General features: G+C 42.6%; 1 protein-coding gene across 2 annotated transcripts in view; it reads left to right on the top strand.

Annotated features, from left to right (window-relative positions):
* Positions 1-22,737, top strand: part of BMPR2 (bone morphogenetic protein receptor type 2) — a 300,991-nt gene that overhangs the window by 215,321 nt on the left and 62,933 nt on the right. Inside the window, exons 4-5 of one of the 2 annotated variants that reach the window (XM_082260862.1) lie at positions 4,050-4,160; positions 19,210-19,298. In XM_082260862.1, the coding sequence (XP_082116988.1) occupies positions 4,050-4,160; positions 19,210-19,298 (200 nt within the window). Of the gene's footprint in view, positions 1-4,049; positions 4,161-19,206; positions 19,299-22,737 lie in introns of both variants that reach the window. The other variant, XM_082260861.1, reaches the window with a different exon arrangement.

The raw sequence follows: 22,737 nt of genomic DNA, 5'->3' as shown, positions 1-22,737 counted from the left end.
ACTTTTTACACTCTATGGCATTGAAGTCATATCAAAGTCGGACCAAAGTAGTGAAGGAACCTTTTTTTAAAGTTGGAGAGACTTGTGTCAGATCAGTTAGGACCGCTCTAAATGGGAAAGATTGAATTTTACATGTCATGTGACTTGTGCTCTCGTAACTCGGATCCCTTGTTGCACCAGTGTGAACCAGGGCTTAGCGTTACCTATATGCACAAGGGAAATTTAGATATCCATAATATTGTGTGTGTATCGTTCTACCATTGCCAAGTAGTGAACTTCCCATTCCCAATCCATTCCTTCTCCTTTCTGTTAGCATATGCCAAAAAAACGTTACATGCATTACAATCCCTTTCTAAGCAGATTGATAATTCTAGTTACAAATTGATAATTCTAGTTAACTTAAATACATGATCAAAGGGGTTTTGTAGGATTTCTTGTAGATTTAGCCAATGTAAGACAGAAAAATTCTTGTAGCAGTGGATCTTTTCAGTGCATATAGAAAATGGTACCACAAAGTAAATTAATAAAATCATAAAGTTTATTATACAAATATTACAATTTTTAATTGATATAAAGGTCTGGTTAAAGAGGGGTATTAGCTGCTTGAAAGATCTGTATATTAAGACAGAGATCTGTCCTTTTTGAGTATTTTGTTCAGTATTATAAAATACCAGCTTCGGCTTATTTAGCTTACTTTTAAATGCGCTAATTTCTACGGAAAAGTTCTTTACCTTTATGCCTGAAATTTCCAACTTCGATTTATAAACTTTTTCAGGAAAATGGAGTAGTTACAAAAGGTATTTTGCTTTTTTATGATATACTGAATGACCATAATGTGTATTCTAAAGTATCTACTGTTATTAAATGGGAAACATTATTGGGTAAATCTTTTCCAGAAACTACTTGGTGGAAAGTGTGTATTAATCACTGGGAATTATATAAAAAAAATGTGAATTTCTGGTACTTAACTCCAATTAAACTAACTAAATATTACCCTTCACGTTCAGATCTCTGTTGGAGAAATTGTGGTGTACAGGGTACGTTTTTTCAGATAATGTGGTCATGTAAATCAATTAGGTCATATTGGAATAAAATATTCTCTATGATCTAAGAGATTGTTGGATATGGTATGATTCCTAATCCTGAATTAGCTATTTGACATTTGAATATTCATGAGATTTCATTTAGGTATCAAGTAGTGATATTGCATTTTTTGCTGGCGGCAAAGCTTTCAATCACAAGACAATGGAAATCCAAGGAGGTTCCATCTACTTCTGACACTGTTATGTTACTTAATCAGCAGTGTGAGATGGAGAAGATCTTGGCTACTATAGGGTCGATAAAGAAAGTATTTGAAGTTAGATGGAGCACATGGTTGAATCACTTTAGATGTACAGTGCGGATGGATTAAGGTAGTAAGGAATTACATTATGAATGTGATAATTGAACATTCGGACTGGTCCTTGCTACGGACAGAAAGAAGCTGGAAGGAAGGAGGAAGATCAGTTTTTCCTTACCTCTCCCCTCCCCCCCCCCTTTTTTGTTGTTGTTTGTTGTGATTATTAATAATGGATTACGGTTATTGAGGAGTGGCCTTTATGATATTAATCCCCTTATTGGGTAATTGGAATTTCTTTTTAAAATTTTATTTAGCACCACATGCAGTGTTTGCAAAGTGAAGTTCACAAATCTTATTTCAATTCAACATCTACATGTTAGCTCCATGTGTTTCAAATGCTTCAAACATTTTCATCAGGAGGATCATGTGAACAGTATAAGTATAGGAAAACCCAGTGGTGTAAAATCAAACGTTTCCATAGAGTTTGCTGGAGTGGAAATTCTCAAATCCAGAAGGGGACAGCTGAGGGACATGAAAATAGTAGTCTAAAGGTTTAATAAGTCTCTAATATTGTCCTCCACTTTTTTACATCAAAAGCAAAGAGCTTCAAAGATAATGAGCAAACTATTAATGCAAGAATCCAAATCAGTTCTGGTTTGGAGTTCAATCCTGCCATCCATAAAGGGGATGCAACAGCACACCTGGATCCTTGACCTGAATAACAATATATGTATTCCTGGCTAGCTTAGGCCTCATGCACACTGGACGTTTTTACAGCTGCTGTTTTTGACATTTTTTTCTGCAGCCAGTGAACTCCCCAGCATGTTATCTTATGTGTCCATGCACACATAGGTTGTTATCAGCAGTATTTGCAGCAGCATTTGGCAGGGGCGTTTTCTGGCTGGAAAAAACCTAGTGGGTTTTGCGAGGAGTTTTTTTAGCTGTAAAAACACTGAATAACGACAGAAAAACACCGAAAACCATTTATCAACATTTTTTAGCCAAAAGCTTTTGTGGGAGTATAGTTTTGCTAAAAAAAAGCTAAAAGACGCTACAGCTGAAAAAAGCTAAAAAAAAAAACGGAAAAACGAATTCTACAGTTACAGCTTTTACTGATGCTTTGATAACGTCCAGTGTGCAATGCATGAGGCCAGATCAAGATACTTCAAACACCATCGCCCATGTAGGTTCTATTCAACTGATATGGCCAGTCTTTTTCTAATGAAAAAAGGTTTGCACATTCTTCAAAATGTAGCTTACAATGTTATATCCCTACTAAAACAGCATTTTACCTCTAGTATTTTATTTTTTCTGCATTTGAGTGAACATGAATTTTAATCATAGCCATTTGCATTTTATGATTTTATTCTGAAGGTTATCCAGAAGAAAAACTTTTCCATCACCACATTACTTAGTAGTGTCTGACCTAATATTTAACATTAATGGTTTTAGAAAGGCTAATACAATTGAATACTAGCGGATATTGTGACTACAGTAAGAAATAGATAATTCCTTGGTGTTCATCTTTTATTTCTTATCAACATTTACAATATAAAGATGGGCTCTGGTAAGTATTAGGTAGGCTGGGGGGGGGGGGGGGGGCTGCTGTAAATAGAAGTTTTTTTTGTTATCTTAATGCATGGAATGCATTAAGATGAAAAACTTTCTGCCTGTACAATCCCTCATTTAGAAAATAATGCTTGCGCTCAGTGTCAAAAAATATCAATCAAACAAATGAAAAATCAAATAATGACAGCAGCACTCACTGAACACCCACATACAGATAGAACAAATAAGCAAAATGATGCGCTATCAAACAAAGTTGAATCACTCAATAACATATATATGAATAGTGCATAAAAATAAAAAATCTACATGTGAAAATAAATTAATCAAAAGTATCCGAAGACAATATGTTAATAAAGTGCACAGTGCAAAATCAGTCAGGATATAAAGTGATCAGTGCAAGTCAGTTCTTGAGATTGATGTGTATGTCGCCCCAGTCCTCTTGTGTAAACGTACACCACTTCACACCCGAGTGCGCACCCAACTGACAAACTGCTTACCAACAGGTAATGGGCCATACACACTATAAGATTTTCTGAAGACTTTTTCCTTCAGACTTACCAAAACCATATAATATGAGGTCAAACCTAAACACTTTCAATTTGTATGCAATCTGGCAGGCCCTTGCACTACATAGAAAAGGTAAATCTGAAGGAAATCTAACCACAAAAGTTGGATAGTGTGTATCCAGCTTTAGACCTCAGAGATGGAGGCCTGGCTGCACTTTTTGGGAGAAATCCCAGCTGGGATGGATGGATGGCACACTCCAGGACACAGTAAAAGGGCTTCCAAAACAATCTGCAAAAGGAGCTCAGGAGGATACAAAAATAAAGGAGGAACTCTAGTGTAATAATGTAAAACTTCACCAATTTATTAAACTAGAAAGTTACTCACACAAGGCAGGTAAAATCAAGCATTTACACAGATAAGCACAGTCACCACCCTGTCGGGTGTGATTACATCCCCCTCGGTGGAGCTACAGTGGTGACGTAATCACGCCCAAGACATCACTGAAACATAAAAATGCTATGGGGCTCAGGGAGATTTAGGGAGAAAATGTCAGAGAACTCAAGTGGTTACATTTGTTTTAGAAATACATGTTTTAATGTCATGCAGGATAACAGTTGTTTTTTTTCCCTTTCAGGTCCTAATGGATGGATGCACCGTGAAATGACCATAATAATCGCCCTTGCTTCTGTGTCTGTTGTGGCTGTGCTTATTGTTTTTTTCTTCTTTGGATATAGGATATTTGGAGGTATGTAATACTTTGACATATACCGTTGTATTAAAAAGATATATTAATCCTCAGTCTTCCGCCCAAACTGTGTGATTAACTCTGCGCTTCTAGGAAGCACCAGCATCCAACTGGTAAAAGTAATAGTGATAAAAAAGCTGCTACTTAAAACAAATATGGAAATATTTGATAACAATGTAGAGAAATGATAGTAGCGCTGGAACAATCTAAAAAGGTTCCTGAAACTATGAATGTCCGTCACACGCTCATCTCATAGTGTAAAGCAGTATCAGGGCCTCCATTCCTACTTCAACATGACTCCACGTCAAATCAGGTAGTCCCGGAAGTCCTTCAACTGTTATGATCCACAATAGGGTACGTCGTCTGGCCACGCCCCGACGCGTTTCGTCACTTCCTGACTTCAACTGGGGGCCTGTTGAAGTCAGGAAGTGACGAAACGCGTCGGGGCGTGGCCAGACGACGTACCCTATTGTGGATCATAACAGTTGAAGGACTTCCGGGACTACCTGATTTGACGTGGAGTCATGTTGAAGTAGGAATGGAGGCCCTGATACTGCTTTACACTATGAGATGAGCGTGTTTTTACTACACTACAAGTGAGTGCAATGTATGAGCATTTTGTTTAATAAAGGTTATCAGACATATTGCACTAGGGAAGTGATCTCTTTTTGTTTTCCATAACATTTGGGAGAAACGGTGAAAAGAGTGCCACTGCATTGGAGTGTAAAGATCGTTTGCTTACTTCTGACCTGTCCTATGGCTACATTGGGATTTATGATTTACATGCGAAGTGAGCTCATTTATGAGAATAAGTGAGCATGGGCATCCGGTGAGTGGCCACTTCTTACTTCCCCTTGCACTTGGTGGTGGACCTGTGGTGACCCTATCAGATAACACGAAGTTTTGGTGTATCCCTATCATATGCCTAAAAACTGTCGTTATCCATATATGAGTTTTTCATGGTGACTGAAGATTGGGGAAAAGGAGATTGATGTGTATTTTTTCCACCAATAGACCTTTGGGACTATTTGATTAAGGACTGTGAGGACTGTCATTAACCGCACTATCAGTGTGACGGACATTCATAGTTTCAGGAACCTTTTTAGATTGTTCCAGCGCTACTATCATTTCTCTAAATATACCGTTGTATATATTTTAATTTATCATCACAGTTTTTGTTTATCATCAGATTTAAATTTTGTTAGTATGAAGGAAGATGTCCCTGTGAACGCACATCCATGATCCCCATAACTAAGCCCCGAGGGGTGGAGAGAAACGAGTTGGGGGCCTGGTCTGGCCAGAGTCCAGGCTGAGGTTGCCACATACTACCATACCTTGGGATGATATGGATGTGCGGTCACAGGGACATCTTCCTTCATACTGAGACATCTTAGGAGCCAGAACGGACTCCCTTCCGACCAGCACTCCCAGTGGTGGATGTATAGGATTGATATCCTTTTCAGTGAGCCTAAGCTGCACATGATACAGGTCTCTTGAGTCACAGATTACAATTATTGCGATTGTGTTTTCTCTTTTCCCCCCTGCTACAGAGATGGGTCAGGGTCATTTGACTTGTAAGAGGTTGTTAGGGCCCCCCTTATGTTTGAACATTGTGTAGCTATGAAGGAGAGACTTCTGGTACAAAAAAAGCCCATTTGTCAGGTGTTAGAAACGACGAGCACGTAAGTAAAAGATGCTGCTGTGTTGGTGGCCATCGGTCCTTTATTGCCATAGCATTTTTTATTTTTAGCAATGAAAGCCAAGGAAAGCTTAAAATAGTTCTAAACCCCAAGCATTTTCTAACTTAATGCATTTGTTGCATTAAGGTTAAAAATATTTAGGTTGCAGTATGCCCCCTCAACCCCTCCTTATACTTGAATAAAAACAGTGCAGCGCACTAGATAAGTACAAATAAATGCTCATACAAAGTCCAAGCAATCAGGTGTCCCTAGTGAAGATCTTAAATGTGATGATTATAAAGGTGCAGTAGTAGATGCGACAATTATCACTTCAAGGTGCATTAATATCACTCGTGAGTCACCACCATCACCTGATAAGTTGGACACGCACCAGATGGTATGGCTACCATTACAGTAGCTGGAATGCCTTAAACGTACATGACCTGGATATCGGATGGAAGAGAGACCTCCGCTGAATCACCACACAAGTATCGATCTGGGAAATGAAGCAGCTCAGCCAGAGCCAGAAGGTACAATCATAGTGTAGTATGTTTATTAAAAACAACCATAAAACCAGTACAAAACAAAAGCAAGTCACATAACACTCACATGAATTGCTGCTGGGGACCGGGAATCGCACAGCAGCAGGGACATCAGTGCCAAATAGTCACTCTGACTCATTTCATCCTAATGGACGTGGTCCTCCTGAGTCCTCACTTGATCCAGCTTGTCTATAGCATTTCTCCTTGCCCTCACAGGCTTTGCTGAGGCTTTCAGTCGAATCCTTTGATGAGGGAGCAGGGACAAGCTGTGGGGTCTGTGTCGGAGGCGGAGGCAGCTCGGGTTTGAGCCTGCAGTCCTGCCCCACAATAGAAACCGGCTTCCTATGGTGGCATACTGAGAAGAGAAGGAACCAGGAGCAAAAGCAGGGAACCTGAGAGGAGGAGGATTAGGGCTGCTCTGTGCAGTCCCATTGCACAGATCAGGTAAGTATATTAGGTTCTTCTTATCTAAAAAAAATTACTTTTTGATTACTTTAAACAATCACATGGCTGTAAATAATGTTAACCACTTAAGCCCTGGAGGATTTGGCTGCTAAAAGACCAGACCCCTTTTTTCAACTTGGCACTTCGTGACTTTAACTGATAATTGCGCGGTCATGCAATGCTGTACCTAAACGAAATTTACGTCCTTTTTTTCCCACAAACAGAGCTTTCTTTTGGTGGTATTTGATCACCTCTGCGCTTTTTATTTTTTGCGATATTAATAAAAAAAGAACGAAAATTTTGCAAAAAAATGACATTTTCAACTTTGTCTTTTAAAAAATATCCAATATACTCAATTTATGTCATTTTTTTTGGCCAAAATATATTTAGCTACATGTCTTTGACAAAAAAAAAATCAATGAGCGTATTTTTATTGGTTTGCGCAAAAGTTATAGCGTCTACAAACTATGGTGTAAATACTGAAATTTACGAAGCTTTAATTTCTGACTGCCTATCTCATTTCATGAAGTGCTAAAATGGCGGGGCAGTACAAAACCCCCCCAAACTACCACTTTTTGGAAAGTAGACATCCTAAGGAATGTTCTGAGAGGCATGTTGAGCTCATTGAATATTTTATTTTTTTGTCACAGGTGTTTGAAAAATGACTAAAAAGATTTTTTTTTTACACAAAGTTGTCATTGAAATGATATATTGCTCACACATGCCATGGGTATATGTGTAATTACACCCCAAAATATATTCTGCTGCTTCTCCTGAGTACAGGGATACCACATATGTGAGACTTTTTGGGAGCATAGCTGTGTACGGGAGCCCGAAAACAAATCACCACCATCAGAATTTCAAAGGGCGTACATTTTTCATTGCATTTTCTCACTACCTATAACGGTTTAGGAGGCCCTGAAATGTCAAGATACCACAAAACCCCCCCAAATGACCCCATTTTGGAAAGTAGACACCCCAAGCTGTTTGCTGAGAGGCATGGTGAGTCCATGGAATATTTTATATTTTGCCACAAGTTTCGGGAAAATTACAATTTTTTTTTTTATTTTTTTTTTTTACACAACGTTGTCACTAAAAGATAAATTTCTCACACATGACATGGGTATATGTGGAATGACACCCCAAAATACATTCTGCCGCTTCTCCTGAGTATGGGGATGCCCCATGTGTGAGACTTTTTGGGAGCCTAGCTGTGTACAGGACCGCGAAAACCAATCAACACTCTCAGGTTTTCTAATGGCGTAAATTGTTCATGTCACCTCTGCACTACCTGTCACAGTTTTGGAGGCCCTAAAATTCCAAGATAGCACAAAACCCCCCCAAATGACCCCATTTTGAAAAGTAGACACCCCAAGCTATTTGCTGAGAGGCATGGTGAGTCCATGGAATATTTTATATTTTGCCACAAGTTCCGGGAAATCGGGAAATATATATATATATATATATATATATATATATATATATATATATATATATATATATATATATATATTTTTTTTTTTTTTACACAAAGTTGTCAGTAAATGATATATTGCTCACACATGCCATGGGTATATGTGAAATGACACCCCAAAATACATTCTGCTGCTTCTCCTGAGTACAGGGATACCCCATGTGTGAGACTTTTTGCCAGTCTAGCCGCGTACAGGACCCGGAAAACCAATCTGCACCTTCTGGCTTTCTAAGGGCGTAAATTGTTGATCTCACTCCTTACTACCTATCACACATTTGAAGTCCATAAAAGGCCAAGATGGCACAAACCCCCCCCCCCCCCAAATGACCCCATTTTGCAAAGTAGACACTCCAATCTATTTGCTGAGAGGCATGGTGAGTATTTTGCAGCTCTCATTTTTTTTGGAAAATGAAGAAAAAACAGGAAAATGCATTTTTTTTCCTCTTTTTTTCAATTTCCAAAACTTTGTTACAAAAAGTGAGATCTGCAAAACACTCAACATGCCTCTCTGCAAATAGCTCAGGGTGTCTACTTTCCAAAATGGGGTCATTTGGGGGGGTTTTGTGCTATCTTGGAATTTTAGGGCCTCCGAAACTGTGATAGGTAGTCAGGAGTGAAATCAACAATTTACGCCCTTGGAAAGCCTGAAAGTGGAGGTTGGATTTCGGGGTCCTGTACTCGGCTAGACTGCAAAAAAGTCTCACACATGGGGTATCCCTGTACTCAGGAGAAGCAGCAGAATGTATTTTGGGGTGTCATTTCACATATACCCATGGCATGTGTGAGTAATATATCATTTACTGACAGCTTTGTGTAAAAAAAAAATATATATATATATTTCCCGGAACTTGTGGCAAAATATAAAATATTCCATGGACTCACCATGCCTCTCAGCAAACAGCTTGGGGTGTCTACTTTCCAAAATGGGGTCATTTGGGGGGGGTTTTGTGCTATCTTGGAATTTTAGGGCCTCCGAAACTGTGATAGGTAGTCAGGAGTGAAATCAACAATTTACGCCCTTGGAAAGCCTGAAAGTGGAGGTTGGTTTTCAGGGTCCTGTACTCGGCTAGACTGCAAAAAAGTCTCACACATGGGGTATCCCTGTACTCAGGAGAAGCAGCAGAATGTATTTTGGGGTGTCATTTCACATATACCCATGGCATGTGTGAGCAATATATCATTTACTGACAGCTTTGTGTAAAAAAAAAAAAAATATATATATATATATATATATTTCCCGGAACTTGTGGCAAAATATAAAATATTCCATGGACTCACCATGCCTCTCAGCAAACAGCTTGGGGTGTCTACTTTCCAAAATGGGGTCATTTGGGGGGGTTTTGTGCTATCTTGGAATTTTAGGGCCTCCGAAACTGTGATAGGTAGTCAGGAGTGAAATCAACAATTTACGCCTTTGGAAAGCCTGAAAGTGGGGACTGGTTTTCGGGGACCTGTACTCGGCTAGACTGCAAAAAAGTTTCACACATGGGGTATCCCTGTACTCAGGAGAAGCAGCAGAATGTATTTTGGGGTGTCATTTCACATATACCCATGGCATGGGTGAGCATTATATCATTTACTGACAACTTTGTGTAAAAAAAAAAAATAAAAATAAAAAAAAATTATTTTCCCGAAACTTGTGGCAAAATATAAACCATTCCATGGACTCACCATGCTTCTCAGCCAATAGCTTGGAGTGTCTACTTTGCAAAATGGGGTCATTTGGGGGGGGGTTTTGTGCTATCTTGAAATTTCAGGGCCTCTGAAACTGTGACGGGTAGTCAGGGGTAAAATCAGCAATTTACGCCATTAGAAAACCTGAAGATGTGGATTGGTTTTCGGGGGCACGTACACAGCTAGGCTGCCAAAAAGTCTCACACATGGGGTATCCCTGTACTCAGGAGAAGCAGCAGAATGTATTTTGGGGTGTCATTTCACATATACACATGGCATGTGTGAGCAATATATCATTTAGTGACAACTTTCTGTAAAAAAACAAAAAAAAAAAAAGAAATAATAATTTTCCCGACACTTGTAGCAAAATATAAAATATTCCATGGACTCACCATGCCTCTCAGCAAATAGCTTTGGGTGTCTACTTTTCAAAAAGGGGTCATTTGGGGGGTGTTTGAACTGTCCCGGCATTTTATGCTCAATCTTATCCACACATCACCCACTCTTCTAACCACTTGAAAACCAAGCCTTTTCTGTGCCTTTTTGTTTACATGAAAAAATATTTTTTTTTTTACTAGAAAATTACTTTGAACCCCCAAACATTATATATTTCTTTAAAGCAGAGGCCCTATAGAATAAAATGGTGGATGTTGCAAATTTTTTTGTCACACGGTATTTGCGCACAGATTTTCCAAACGCAATTTTTGCGAAAAAATACATTTTTTTTAAATTTATTGCACAAATACACTATATAATTCCAATTTTTTTGGTAAAATTTAAAAGATGATCTTATGCCGAGTTCATAGACACCTGACATGCCATGCTTTAAAAATTGCGCACGCCTGCGCAGCGGCAAAAACATACGTACATTTTTAAAAACCTTTTAAAGTCTCTACAGGTTACCACTTTAGACTTACAGAGGAGGTCTACTGCAAGAATTACTGCACTCGATCTGGCGATCGCGGCGATACCTCACATGCATGCTGAAATTGCGGTTTACATATGACACTAGACCAACGCTTGGGGCTTGGGGGGCTCGATTTTTTTTTTTTTTTTTCTTTTTTATGTTATTTTGACACCTTTCCTTTAATTTTTTTTTTTTTTTTAAATCATTTTTATTGCTATCACAGTGAATTTAGATATCCCCTATGATAGCAATCTGTAGTGACAGGTACTCTTTTTTTTAAAAATTGGGGTCTTTTATACTCTAGATCTCTCCTCTGACCTTAACGCTTCTGACCACGCCAAAATTGGTGTGATAAAATACTTTCCCAATTTCCCAATGGCCCTGTTTATTTCTGGCGAAAAAGAAGTCATGAAATGCTCGTAGCCTCCGGCATCTTAGGCCATAGAGATGATTGGAGCCATTCTAATCTTCAATTAGCTCTATGGTTAGATAACTGAACCACCGGCTGCACTCTCGGGTGGGACAGGAGAGCCCGAGAAAAACCACGGAAGGCTGCGGAAGGCGGCGGTGGGGGGGAGACCCCTCCCACTGCATGTAAAAGCAGTCTAGCGGCCAATTACCTGCTAGGATTGCTTTTACATGTAAGCCGACCGCTGGCTGTAAAAAACGATACCAAGATGATGCCTAAATCTGCAGGCATCATCCTGGTATAACCACTCAAAGTCCAGCAACGTACCAGTACATTGCTAGTCCTTGTTTGGCTTATAGGTTTTTTTTTTTTTTCATGCAGCCTGTGGGCTGAACGGAAAAAAAGAGAACCTATCAGAAATCAGCACAGGAATAATGCGTAGTATTACTCATCATTAACCGCCCAAACAACCACCCACTGAATTTAATGATGGGTATACACGACACTATCCACGTATACCAAAATAGGATTTTAACTGCAGTGCTGAAATCAGAAAATCACCACAGCTGCTATCAGCAAAGGTATCCATATATGCTGAGCGCAAACACTGTTTGTGTCAGAATATATAAAATCAATGCGTGGTAGCCGACGAGTACCTGCAAGAGAAACAGGTCACAAAAGAATGAAAAAACAAAGTACATTAAAAAAAAGTACATTAGGAAGAGTAGGACATATAAAATGACTGACAACAACAAAAGTTTTTGGATTCTCATCATTAACCGCCCAAACAACCACCCACTGAATTTAATGATGGGTATACACGGCACTATCCACGTATACCAAAATAGGATTTTAACTGCAGTGCTGAAATCAGAAAATCACCACAGCTGCTATCAGCAAAGGTATCCATATATGCTGAGCGCAAACACTGTTTGTGTCAGAATATATAAAATCAATGCGTGGTAGCCGACGAGTACCTGCAAGAGAAACAGGTCACAAAAGAATGAAAAAACAAACAAAGGACATTTAAATGTACAGTAAGAAGAGTAGAAGGACATATAAAATTACTGACACAACAACAGTTTTTGGATCCTTTTATTTTTCTTTCTAACTGTTCCTTTATTTCTTGATTTGGGAGGGACTGCGATCTTCTGCGATCTTCTCTTCCAGCTTGGGTCTCTCAAAATGTCGATGGACATCCAACATCCTTCGAGACCCTGTGTTTGTGTGCCCTACACTGTGTCTTGCTGTACCCTACACTAATACTCCACTAGTGTATGGTAGCGCTCAAAACATTCCCCGATGCAGAGACCAGGTTGGTCAGGACATTTGGGACAATAATAACAGGTGTCACGCCTAAATCCGCGCCTGCTACAGACACGACATCTTCTTTGGGGCCATCTTTGGGTAGGGGTACTCGGGAGGACATAAGAAAAATGCCTCTCATGCAGCCGGCTCACTGCATCTGGAAGGGGAAGTTGGGCAGGCATGCCTCCTGGGTACAGGTAGGCAAGGATGATCTCTTCCTGGAATTCCCGGAAAGATCCAGTTCGTCCTGACGCCCTGTATAGGACAAAGGCGTTCAGCATCGCCAATTGGAAAAGGTAAACAGACACTTTTTTGTACCAGCGTCTGGCTTTACGGGCAACTAAATACGGCGCCAAAAGCTGGTCGTTAAGGTCCACCCCTCCCATGTTAAGGTTATATTCGTGGACACAGAGGGGTTTCTCCACAACGCCAGTTGCCGTAGTGATTTGGATTGTCGTGTCTGCGTGAAGGGAGGACAGAACATAAACATCCCGTGTATCCTTCCACTTCACCGCAAGCAATTTGTCCGTTTTCAAGCAGGCTCTCGCCCCCCGACTAAGACGGGAATCTACAAGCCGTTGGGGGAAGCCCCAGCGATTAGGTCGCACGGTGCCACATGCGCCAATTTGTAATTCAAGCAGGTGACTAAATAGTGGCACGCTTGTATAAAAGTTGTCCACGTACAAATGGTACCCCTTTCCGGATAAGGGTGACACCAAGTCCCAAACGATCTTACCGCTGCTCCCTATGTAGTCTGGGCAGTTGGGGGGCTCCACAGTGCTATCTTTTCCCTCATAGACCCGGAAACTAACTGTATAGCCTGTGGCCCTGTCACACAATTTATACAGTTTGACCCCGTACTTGGCACGCTTGCTGGGGAGGTACTGTTTCATAGCAAGGCGGCCAGTAAATTTAATCAGGGACTCGTCAACGCAGACAACTTGTTCGGGGGTAAACAAGGCTGCAAACCGCTGATTGAAGTGGTCTATGAGGGGCCGAATTTTGTGGAGCCGATCGTATGCAGGGTCTCCCCGAGGACGACAGATTTCATTGTCGCTGAAATGCATAAATCGCAGAATTTGCTCATATCTCGCCCTGGACATGGAGGCAGAGTACATGCGCATATGGTGAAGTGGGCTAGTGGACCAATATAGCCGCAATTCACTCTGTTTAGCTATGCCCATGTGGAGGGAAAGGCCCAGAAAGATCTTAAATTCGGAAACCGTTATAGGTTTCCAGCCGAATGGTCTGGCAAGGGGCGAATTTGGGTTGGCGGCGATGAACTGTTGTGCATATAAATTTGATTGATCCACAATAGATCTGAAAAGATCTTCCGTGAAGAACAGCTCATAAAAGTTCAGGGGCGTAAAACCAGCTGTCTCCACGTGGATTCCAGGTTGGGCGGTGAATGGGGGAAGTACTGGCGCTGTAGAATCAGTGGGTTGCCAATTGGGATATGTCAGCGCATCAGGGAGGGCACTATGGGCTCTACGGGCCTGTCTTCGAATATGCGGTGGCTGCGGGCCACTACTTGTGCTAGCCACCGCACCAGCTTCAACTGCACTTAGGGGACTCGCCACGTCACCAGGTCTTACTGCAGTGCTGGTTGTACTAGGTCCAGGGTGTACTAGGCCGCTGGCGCTTGCCAGGTCGCCAGAAAAATGAGCGGCACTAGTACCCACACTCTGCTCCATACGAGCACCCTGCGATTCCTGCATCTCAACAACACCAGAATGGGGTCGGGTACGCCTGGGTCTAACAGGGACCCATCTGTCGTCGGAGCTATCTGTCAGGGAGCCGCTGCTGTCATTTGGTTCGTATACTGACCCTGATTCTGCCGGTGAGGCTTCCCCATCGCTCTCACCTGACATGGTCATTATACTGTAAATAGCTTCATCACTGTACGAACGTTTAGACATTTTGGTAACTAAATTTACCTGTACAGTGATGCGACTCACAGGTAATAAAAGCACCTGGTTGTCGAAGACTATTTCAAGCGCTACCAAAAAAACTGCTAATGCTAGCAGGGATCAGGCCTGACTCTGCTAACACAGCGGTTTTGTGTCTTGTGTTTTTTTGTAAGTGACAGTAATCTATTGATTACTACACTTACCTGGGTGAAAGGGTTAAACGCAGGTGCTGGCAGGAATCAGTGCTGACCTTGCAAACACTGCGTTTTGGGAACCCTAAACTATGGGGGCGCTAGTATAGTTCTGATCAGATCAGATATTGATCTGTTCAAACACTATACTAGAAATGGAAGTGTATGTGCGTGCGTGCGTGTGTGGTAATCAAGGGGTATTTCTAAACTATGCGCTGGGGATCTGGGGGGGTGGCGGGGACCCTAAACCTCCTTTGGGAAAGATACTAGCTAGCTAGCGCAACCTCAAGTCACAATGACACTAATACAAAATACAGTAAAAACAGTATATTATGTGTGTATTAGTGCTAATGTGACAGAGGGTGTAGGGGTTAACGGGATGTGATCAGGGGGGGATCAGGGGTTTAAATCTTTATTGGAAGGGGCTGGCGGGTATCCTACGGATAAAAGAAACGGTGGCAAGCGCTAAACCTGGTCACAAGTCACACTTATACGGGTATATAGAAAATGCTATATACTGTATACAGTGTGTGTTGTGGCAGGGGGTGTAGGGGTGATCAGGCGGGGGTCAGGGGGTTAAATATTTATTGGGCGGGTGGGGGGGACCCTAAACCTCCTTGGGACAGAAACTTAGTCGCCTGCGCTAATTCTGATCACAATCACACTAATACAAAAATACAAAAACACAGTATATTACGTTTGTATTAGTGCTGATGTGACAGAGGGTGTAGGGGTTAACTAGCGGTGATCAGGGGGGGATCAGGTGGGATCAGGGGCTTAAATCTTTATTAGGGGGGGTGGCGGGTAATTCAAGTGGAAAAGGGGGGGTCGCAAGCGCTAGACCTGACCACAAATCACACTTATATGGGTATATAGCAAAATGCTATATACTGTATACGGTGTGTGTTATGGCAGGGGGTGTAGGGGTGATCAGGGGGGGGTCAGGTGGTTAAATCTTTATTGGGCGGGTGGCGGGGACCCTAAACCTTCTTGGGACAGAAACTTAGTCGCCTGCGCTAATTCTGATCACAATGACACTAATACAAAAATACAATAACACCGTATATTGCGTTTGTATTAGTGCTGATGTGACAGAGGGTGTAGGGGTTAACGGCGGTGATCAGGGGGGGTTCAGGGGGGATCAGTGGGTTAAATCTTTATTAGGGGGGGGTGGGGGGTAATTTGAGTGGAAAGGGGGGGGTCGCAAGTGCTACACCTGTTCACAAATCACACTTATACAGGTATATAGGTAACTGCTATATGCTGTATATAGTGTGTGTTGTGTCAGGTGCTGTAGGGGTTAATTGGGGGGGCGATCGGGGGTGAAATGTGCCTATCTAGCTGTGTGTGGTGTGCTTGGTGCAATTACTCACAGTAAGATGTGCTCTCCTCTCACGCTGGATCCAAAAAGACCGTTGTGAGGGGAGGGCACATCTCCTCTAAGCCTGTGTTTACATTTCACAGGCTTAGAGGATGATCTGATTGGGCAGGACCGATCAACAGGTCCAGACCAAAAATGATTGGCCTGGACCTGATGACTGATCGGTTCTGAACCCAATCGAGTCATCGGCGGCGGCGGCGGGGCGCGGGAGCGCGCACAGGGCCGGCAAAAAGTGCTGACGTAGGCCTACGTCAGTTTGCCTGGCCGGGGCTGAGTGCCGACGTAGATCGTCGTGCGTCGGTCGTTAAGTGGTTAATTATGGCAGATGACAAATACATTTTAGCTTACCTGGGCCTGTTATGTTTATTCTGTACACAATGCTAGGATATGTCCACAACCATTTGTGTTTTCTTTACAATTAGCAGTCACTTCAGGTACCAATATACATGACCCCTCTTTGCTTTAATGCCAGAGCAACTACTATTCACCTAACAGCTAAACGATTGAGGCAGGGCTTAGTACTGTGAGGAGTAGGCCTTAATCTTGAATTAAGCAGAAACTGAGGCACCCATAGCCTCAGTCTAGGATCCAAGAGGACTTCACACAGATAGAGGATCTGAATACTAGCAACAGTGCATGCTGTCAACAGAAAGTGCCTTCCTTTTAGCATTATTTTGGAAGGTTTTATGCTAGGTCGAGTTCATTTTAAAGCAATAATCACAAACCAGGCGCTCCTGGGATGCCTGTAGGGTGGAGGGATAGACGTAAGCCTGTGAGGCTCCCCAGCGGTTGTTCTGCTGTTAGCCAACTAATGGCTCAGTAAAGAAATTCGCACCCAGGGCAGCCATAGGAAAAAAATCCAGTCCAGAAGTCAAAGTAATAATCACAAATCTGGTGTTCCTGGGGTGCCTTTAGGGTGGAGGGGTAGAAGTAAGCCTGTGAGGCTCCCCAGTGTTTTTTCTGCTGCTAGCCAACAAGCATAGGAAGGGTGCTGATATGGACAAAAGTACATGAGGAAGGCAGCGCATGAACCACACTGGGAGGCAATGGATAAGGAAGTAGGTGAACATCCAGAATAGGAAGGGTTAACAGTTTATTGGTATTGATAACTGAAAAACAAAGTACATAAAATGCTTACATCCCCCTGGGCTGGATTAGACAAGGGCACCTGGCAGCAAGCAACACGAGTGCGAGGAGGTCAGTCTCCCAGGACTGCTGAGCAGTGTGTGCACAAAGCTGGAAACCAGCCAGTGTGAGGATGAAAGGACTCCGCTGCAGTTCCGTAGTGGTGACATCAGCCGGACAGGCGCCACTGGTGGGGAAATACCAGGAACCAGGGTGAACCATAAGCTATATGGTTGCCATGACTACATGTTTCGCGCTATGCGCTTTATCAAGTCATCTTGACATGACTTGATAAAGCGCATAGCGCGAAACATGTAGTCATGGCAACCATATAGCTTATGGTCCACCCTGGTTCCTGGTATTTCCCCGCAAGTGGCGCCTGTGCGGCTGATGTCACCACTACGGAACTGCAGCAGAGTCTTTTCATCCTCACGCCGGCTGGTTTCCGGCTTTGTGCACACACTGCTCAGCAGTCCTGGGAGACTGACCTCCTCGCACTCGTGTTGCTTGCTGCCAGGTGCCCTGGTCTACTCCAGCCCAGGGGGATGTAAGCATTTTATGTACTTTGTTTTTCGGTTATCAATACCAATAAACTGTTAACCCTTCCTATACTGGATGTTCACCTGACTTCCTTATCCATTGCATCCCAGTGTGGTTCATGCGCTGCCTTCCTCATGTACTCGAGTTTATTTTAAAGCAGACGTGCATTTTCCCCATGTTATTTGACCTCCTACTGCCTTCTCTCACATAATCAGATAATTTTAATTACTTTTCTTAAAATACTGTTTTCAGGAAACATGCCCCAGTACTCCCTGATTTCTCACTGTCACGTACCTTGTGGCTGAGCCTGGCGTGCAGAGGCAAGGCCTCTCATACAGCCCTGGCTCAGAGACCACTGATGTTGCAACAGTGGCCACAAGAGCAGGGCAAGGTATGAGTGCCTGTGTAGTGTTTCTCTGGAAGTAGTGCAGATAGCTGGAACAGCAGATGTCAGAAAGAACAGCAGACACTGGGCTGGTAGGCAGCAGGCAGCAGTAGACAGAGGCTGATAGCAGGTGCAGGAAGAGCAGGTGTCCACAGTAGAGGAAGCTCCAGCGGGAGCTAGACAGATGCAAGCAGGGCAGATAAGCAACTGCATGTGTGGTCAGGTCAGCAACAGACGGTCAGATACAGGCATAGACGGCAGGCAAAGAATAGTCAGGATACAGGCAGAGGTTGGCAACACAAGATCAGGCAGATGGGCAGAAGGCAGAGCAAAGTCCAGAGACAAGCCAAGGTCAGGACAGGTAGCGTTCAAGCGAAGTCAGGAGCAAGCCGGTTCAAACACAGAAGTCAGCAGATTCAGATACTGGAACACAGGTAAAGCTGCAGTTCAGACAGAAATGGACTAGTGCAGCGGCTGCATCTATATAGGCTATTTGGCGACAGTGTCAATGGTGAATGCGCGTTAACGTGCGCATCTTCATGCATCAGTGCCCGGCAAGTGGGGCACCCTCAGGATCACGCCTGTGCATTTGCATTCGCCTTGGAACTTCAGCTGCGCAGTGGCCAGTATGCCCCTGACACTCACCCAGGAAAGAATGATGCATTTGTTGCCCACCGCCTACTAGGATACCCAAGTCACACATCCCAGGAGTTATTCTCTTGTGCTTGTGCCGTGTCATCGTGGGGGCCAACTGTGTCTTCCTGGTTTCTGCAGTCAGCCCCACATGACTTGCTGTGGTGCAGGAACCTGGAAAAGACAGACAGCCATAGCAAAAGAAGATGGTCAGGCAACAAATGAACCTTCCCCCCCATATCTACATACTTCTTTGCATCTTGAAGTTCCTCTTTAATGTTTGGTCAGACAACAAATTAATCTTCCCACCATATCTACTTGCTTCTTTGCATCTACAACCAAGTTTAGGTATTGGGTTAAGCACAATGCATAGGCAAATGCTAAGTAGCAAAAATTAAGCAAAATATGTTAAGTGCCTCATTTGTGTGTATTTTTTTTTTCTAGAAGATCGCAAGCAAGGTTTGCATAGTATGAATATGATGGAAGCTGCAACATCCGAACCGTCTTTAGATTTGGATAACCTTAAGTTATTAGAGGTAAAACAATACTTTTTTGCAATTTAACTTCAAATGTCTGTAATGTGGGAATCAGGGCAAGCAGATTTTAATAATCTATTTAGTGACTGTATTCCATTAATGTTACAGACAGATGGCAGATCGGTGCCAGCATAACCAGAGAGGTTGTGTCATTGAATGTGTAATGTAATGATGTAATTATTTTGCACTTCTGACTTATAGAGCATTTCTAACCTTTGATGTATTATTCAGCCTGGATGCAAATTATATTTTCTTTCAGACTCCTTTCTAATTCCTGAAATACCTATTTTCATAGAAACAACTGGTATTGAGTTGTTAGGCCAAAAATGCTTATTTGCATTCCGTCCACTCTTTCCTCTTACGATGGTTACTCATCTGCTTAGAGCAGGTTGCCTTTGAGTTTATTTGTGTCCAAAAAATGTTTTAACTCATGTTATGTCATAAAGAGGAAGGAACTAAGAGAAAGTTGTGGTTTACTGCTACAGCTGATGGGGTGGCAAAGTAACCTAACACCATTAAATAGTGATAGGTTTCAAAGGGAAGTGATACCAAATAATAACTAATAGTTGTAGAAGGAAAGTTCTCACTTCTAGTTTGTTGAAAGTGGAATTACGTAGATAAATTGCGTACTTAGAACTTTTTGTCTACCTTGTTTGTGGGTGTTTAAGAAAAAACAAATGCCTGCAACGTTGCATGTACCAGTATAGGTGGCTTCTTTGCTGTCCTCTGCATCCCTGCTTTGAAATGGATGCTTCTTCCCCTTGCTGGAGGTTCCAGGGACTGTTCTGTGCATGAACTACGGTAGTACACGAATCTCAAACTACACTTCCCAGAATTCCTTGTGGCAAACCAGAGAAAGCTTGGGAATGTGATTTCTTAGTGTCGGTTCACATTAGCGTGGCTTGTCAGGCGACTTGTCAGCCTGACAAGTCGCGCTCCCTCGCGGTCCATTGACCGCTACAGGACCCATTCTAATCGGAGCGACACAAGTCAATCCAACTTAGAAAAAGGGTCCTGTACTATTTCGGGGCGACCTCAGAGCGACTTGCATAGACTTCCATTATGTGAAGTCCCTGCAAGTCGCTCCGAAGTTGTGGTGCACGGGACTGACAAGTCGCCTCCCGAAGTAGTAAGGAGTCGTGTCGCCCCAGTGTGAACCAACTCTGAGGACACCTAGCTGTGCATGTAGATCCTGCCTGCAGAAATGCCCTGGGGGCCACCCTGAGAATGTGATATGCTTTGACGTTCTATCCTAGGCTGTGCTCACAGGGGCTTGTAGAAGGGATGGAGGAGGTTGACTGGGTCGTTGTACTCAGGTTGGCAATTTTACTGCAGAAGTTTCCGGTGGCTATCAAGTGTATTATCATTATGCCCGTCAGCTTAGAAAATGTATTAACACTGTCAAAATTGTATCCACCTATACCGTCACTCTTTATACAGCATATTCTTACTCCTCCACATCAAAGAATACCCTGAATATACACCACTCCTTCAGGCATGAATAAATCAGATGGTGCAAGTTATTGTTACTGTAAAATAGATACAGTCAAGTCACCCTAATACTGCCCCAGACAGCTGCATATTCGCAAATACAAATTGCAAACAAATTACAAGTTCCAAAGATGGAGTACTGATTCCATCCTGTCACAGGGACATGAGTCCTAGAGATGGGGGAAGCCCATCTCTCTGACATATTTGCAGCATTTTTCCATGGTTCTTTCACGCAGTTTGGAGGTAATTATGGTATAACGTCACTGTTGCTGTGGCCGTTACTTAAAAAAAGTGTCCCTGGCTTCTCATTAAGGTTGGTTCTGCTTCCTATGATGGGATTTTTGAAAATCTGTCCATTGCAATCCCCAGAGAAATTAACTCAGAAAACTGTAGAACCTTATATGATAGCATCTCTTTTGGCCTCAAAACTTAGCAAGATTTATACCATTCCCAGACTACCCTTTTCTTACTTTGAGACAAGGGTCAAAATACACTTTATAGAATGCGTACTCTATATTTTTATATACTGGTACCTATTAAAAGGCCATTTGTACATTGTACATTTGTACATTTATTCTTGCAGCTGCACAGCTTGGACAGACACAAAGAATGTAGACAAGGACCTGCTATAGATGCTGATCGTGTTCTGGGGCATACAGGAAGAGGCAGAGGGGGATTGTACCTAAACCCCCGTACACACAGGCCGAATGTGGGGCGGCATATAAACAGCCAGCTTCTGTGGAAGGGGCATGACTGAAAAAGGTCTGCCAACCGGATCCCGGTCAGCACTCTCGGACAACGGGTGAGAGCACTGACCATAGTGTTCAGGCAAGGGGGCCATCCCCCTGCCAGAACAAAATAGAACAGAAGGGGATTGCTGTACTAACATCAGATTGTTAGTACAGTGTTTTTTTTTGTTCAGCCCTGCTTGGTTAATTAAAAAAAAACAAAAAAAAAACACTGTCGTGTACTACGCTTTAGTCTATATGGCAGTGTCTTGTCATAATCCCTGAACATGATGATGTACTGACTGTCTAATAAAAAGTTTGAGGAAATAGAGCAAAGGAAGTGGGCAGACAGCAAAGCTGAAAGTATGTGCTAGCAGGCAGAAATGAGTATGAAGTGCTATGAAGAATATTACTGCTAAGGTCAGGGAAACAATTTGGCCAATATTAATTTAAAGTGACCTAATGTCAGTTATAGGAAGTAATATTATTCTCAGCGGGGTTCTGTTGCTGTACCATAGAAACAGGCCTTTTTTTTTCAGAAAATAGGTGCAGGAACTTCCCCCTCCAAGTCACCCCTTGTCTCCTCGCCCTACCCACCTTCAATCACTGTCACTTGGTTCCACCTCCTACCCACCTTCCTGGACCATCCCTTTTAGAATACAGAACCAAGTATCATTTTGTTGTGGTAAGTAATTTGTATGGAGTATGACAATGATAACAAGAAAAGATTTTAAATAGATCCCTGCAGCCAGCATCAATAGATGCCCCCTCAGCATCCATAGACCCCCTCCCCACAACAATAGAGCCCCAACAACAATAGACTCCTAAGCCACAATGCCCCCCCCCACAATAAAATACCACCCCAACAACAATAGATCCACCCAGCAACAATAAACCCCCAGCAGCGACAACAGATCTCCAAGCAGTCAGTATCAATAGACCTCTTACTTAACAGTAGATCCCTCCCAACAACAACTGACCACCCAGCAACATGATAACCCCCCCCCCCACCCTCCAGGCAACAATGGACTCCCCCCTGCAACAAGAGACCTCTCTAGCAACAATATATCTCCTCCAGCAAAAGTAGATCCCCTAGTATCTAAAAACAGTTTAGTGACCCGGAGAAACCACAGTGGGGGGCCTCCATCCCTAAATATGTATACAAAAAAAATTAATAAAGGAGGTCATGGGATTTTGAGTGAGGCCATCCACTTTACCAA

This window comes from Pelophylax lessonae, assembly GCF_965119305.1.
Source record: "Pelophylax lessonae genome assembly, chromosome: 6".
Classification (NCBI taxonomy): Eukaryota; Metazoa; Chordata; class Amphibia; order Anura; family Ranidae; genus Pelophylax; species Pelophylax lessonae.
Note: the sequence above shows the minus strand (reverse complement) of the source record. Positions and strands in the feature narration are given on the sequence as shown.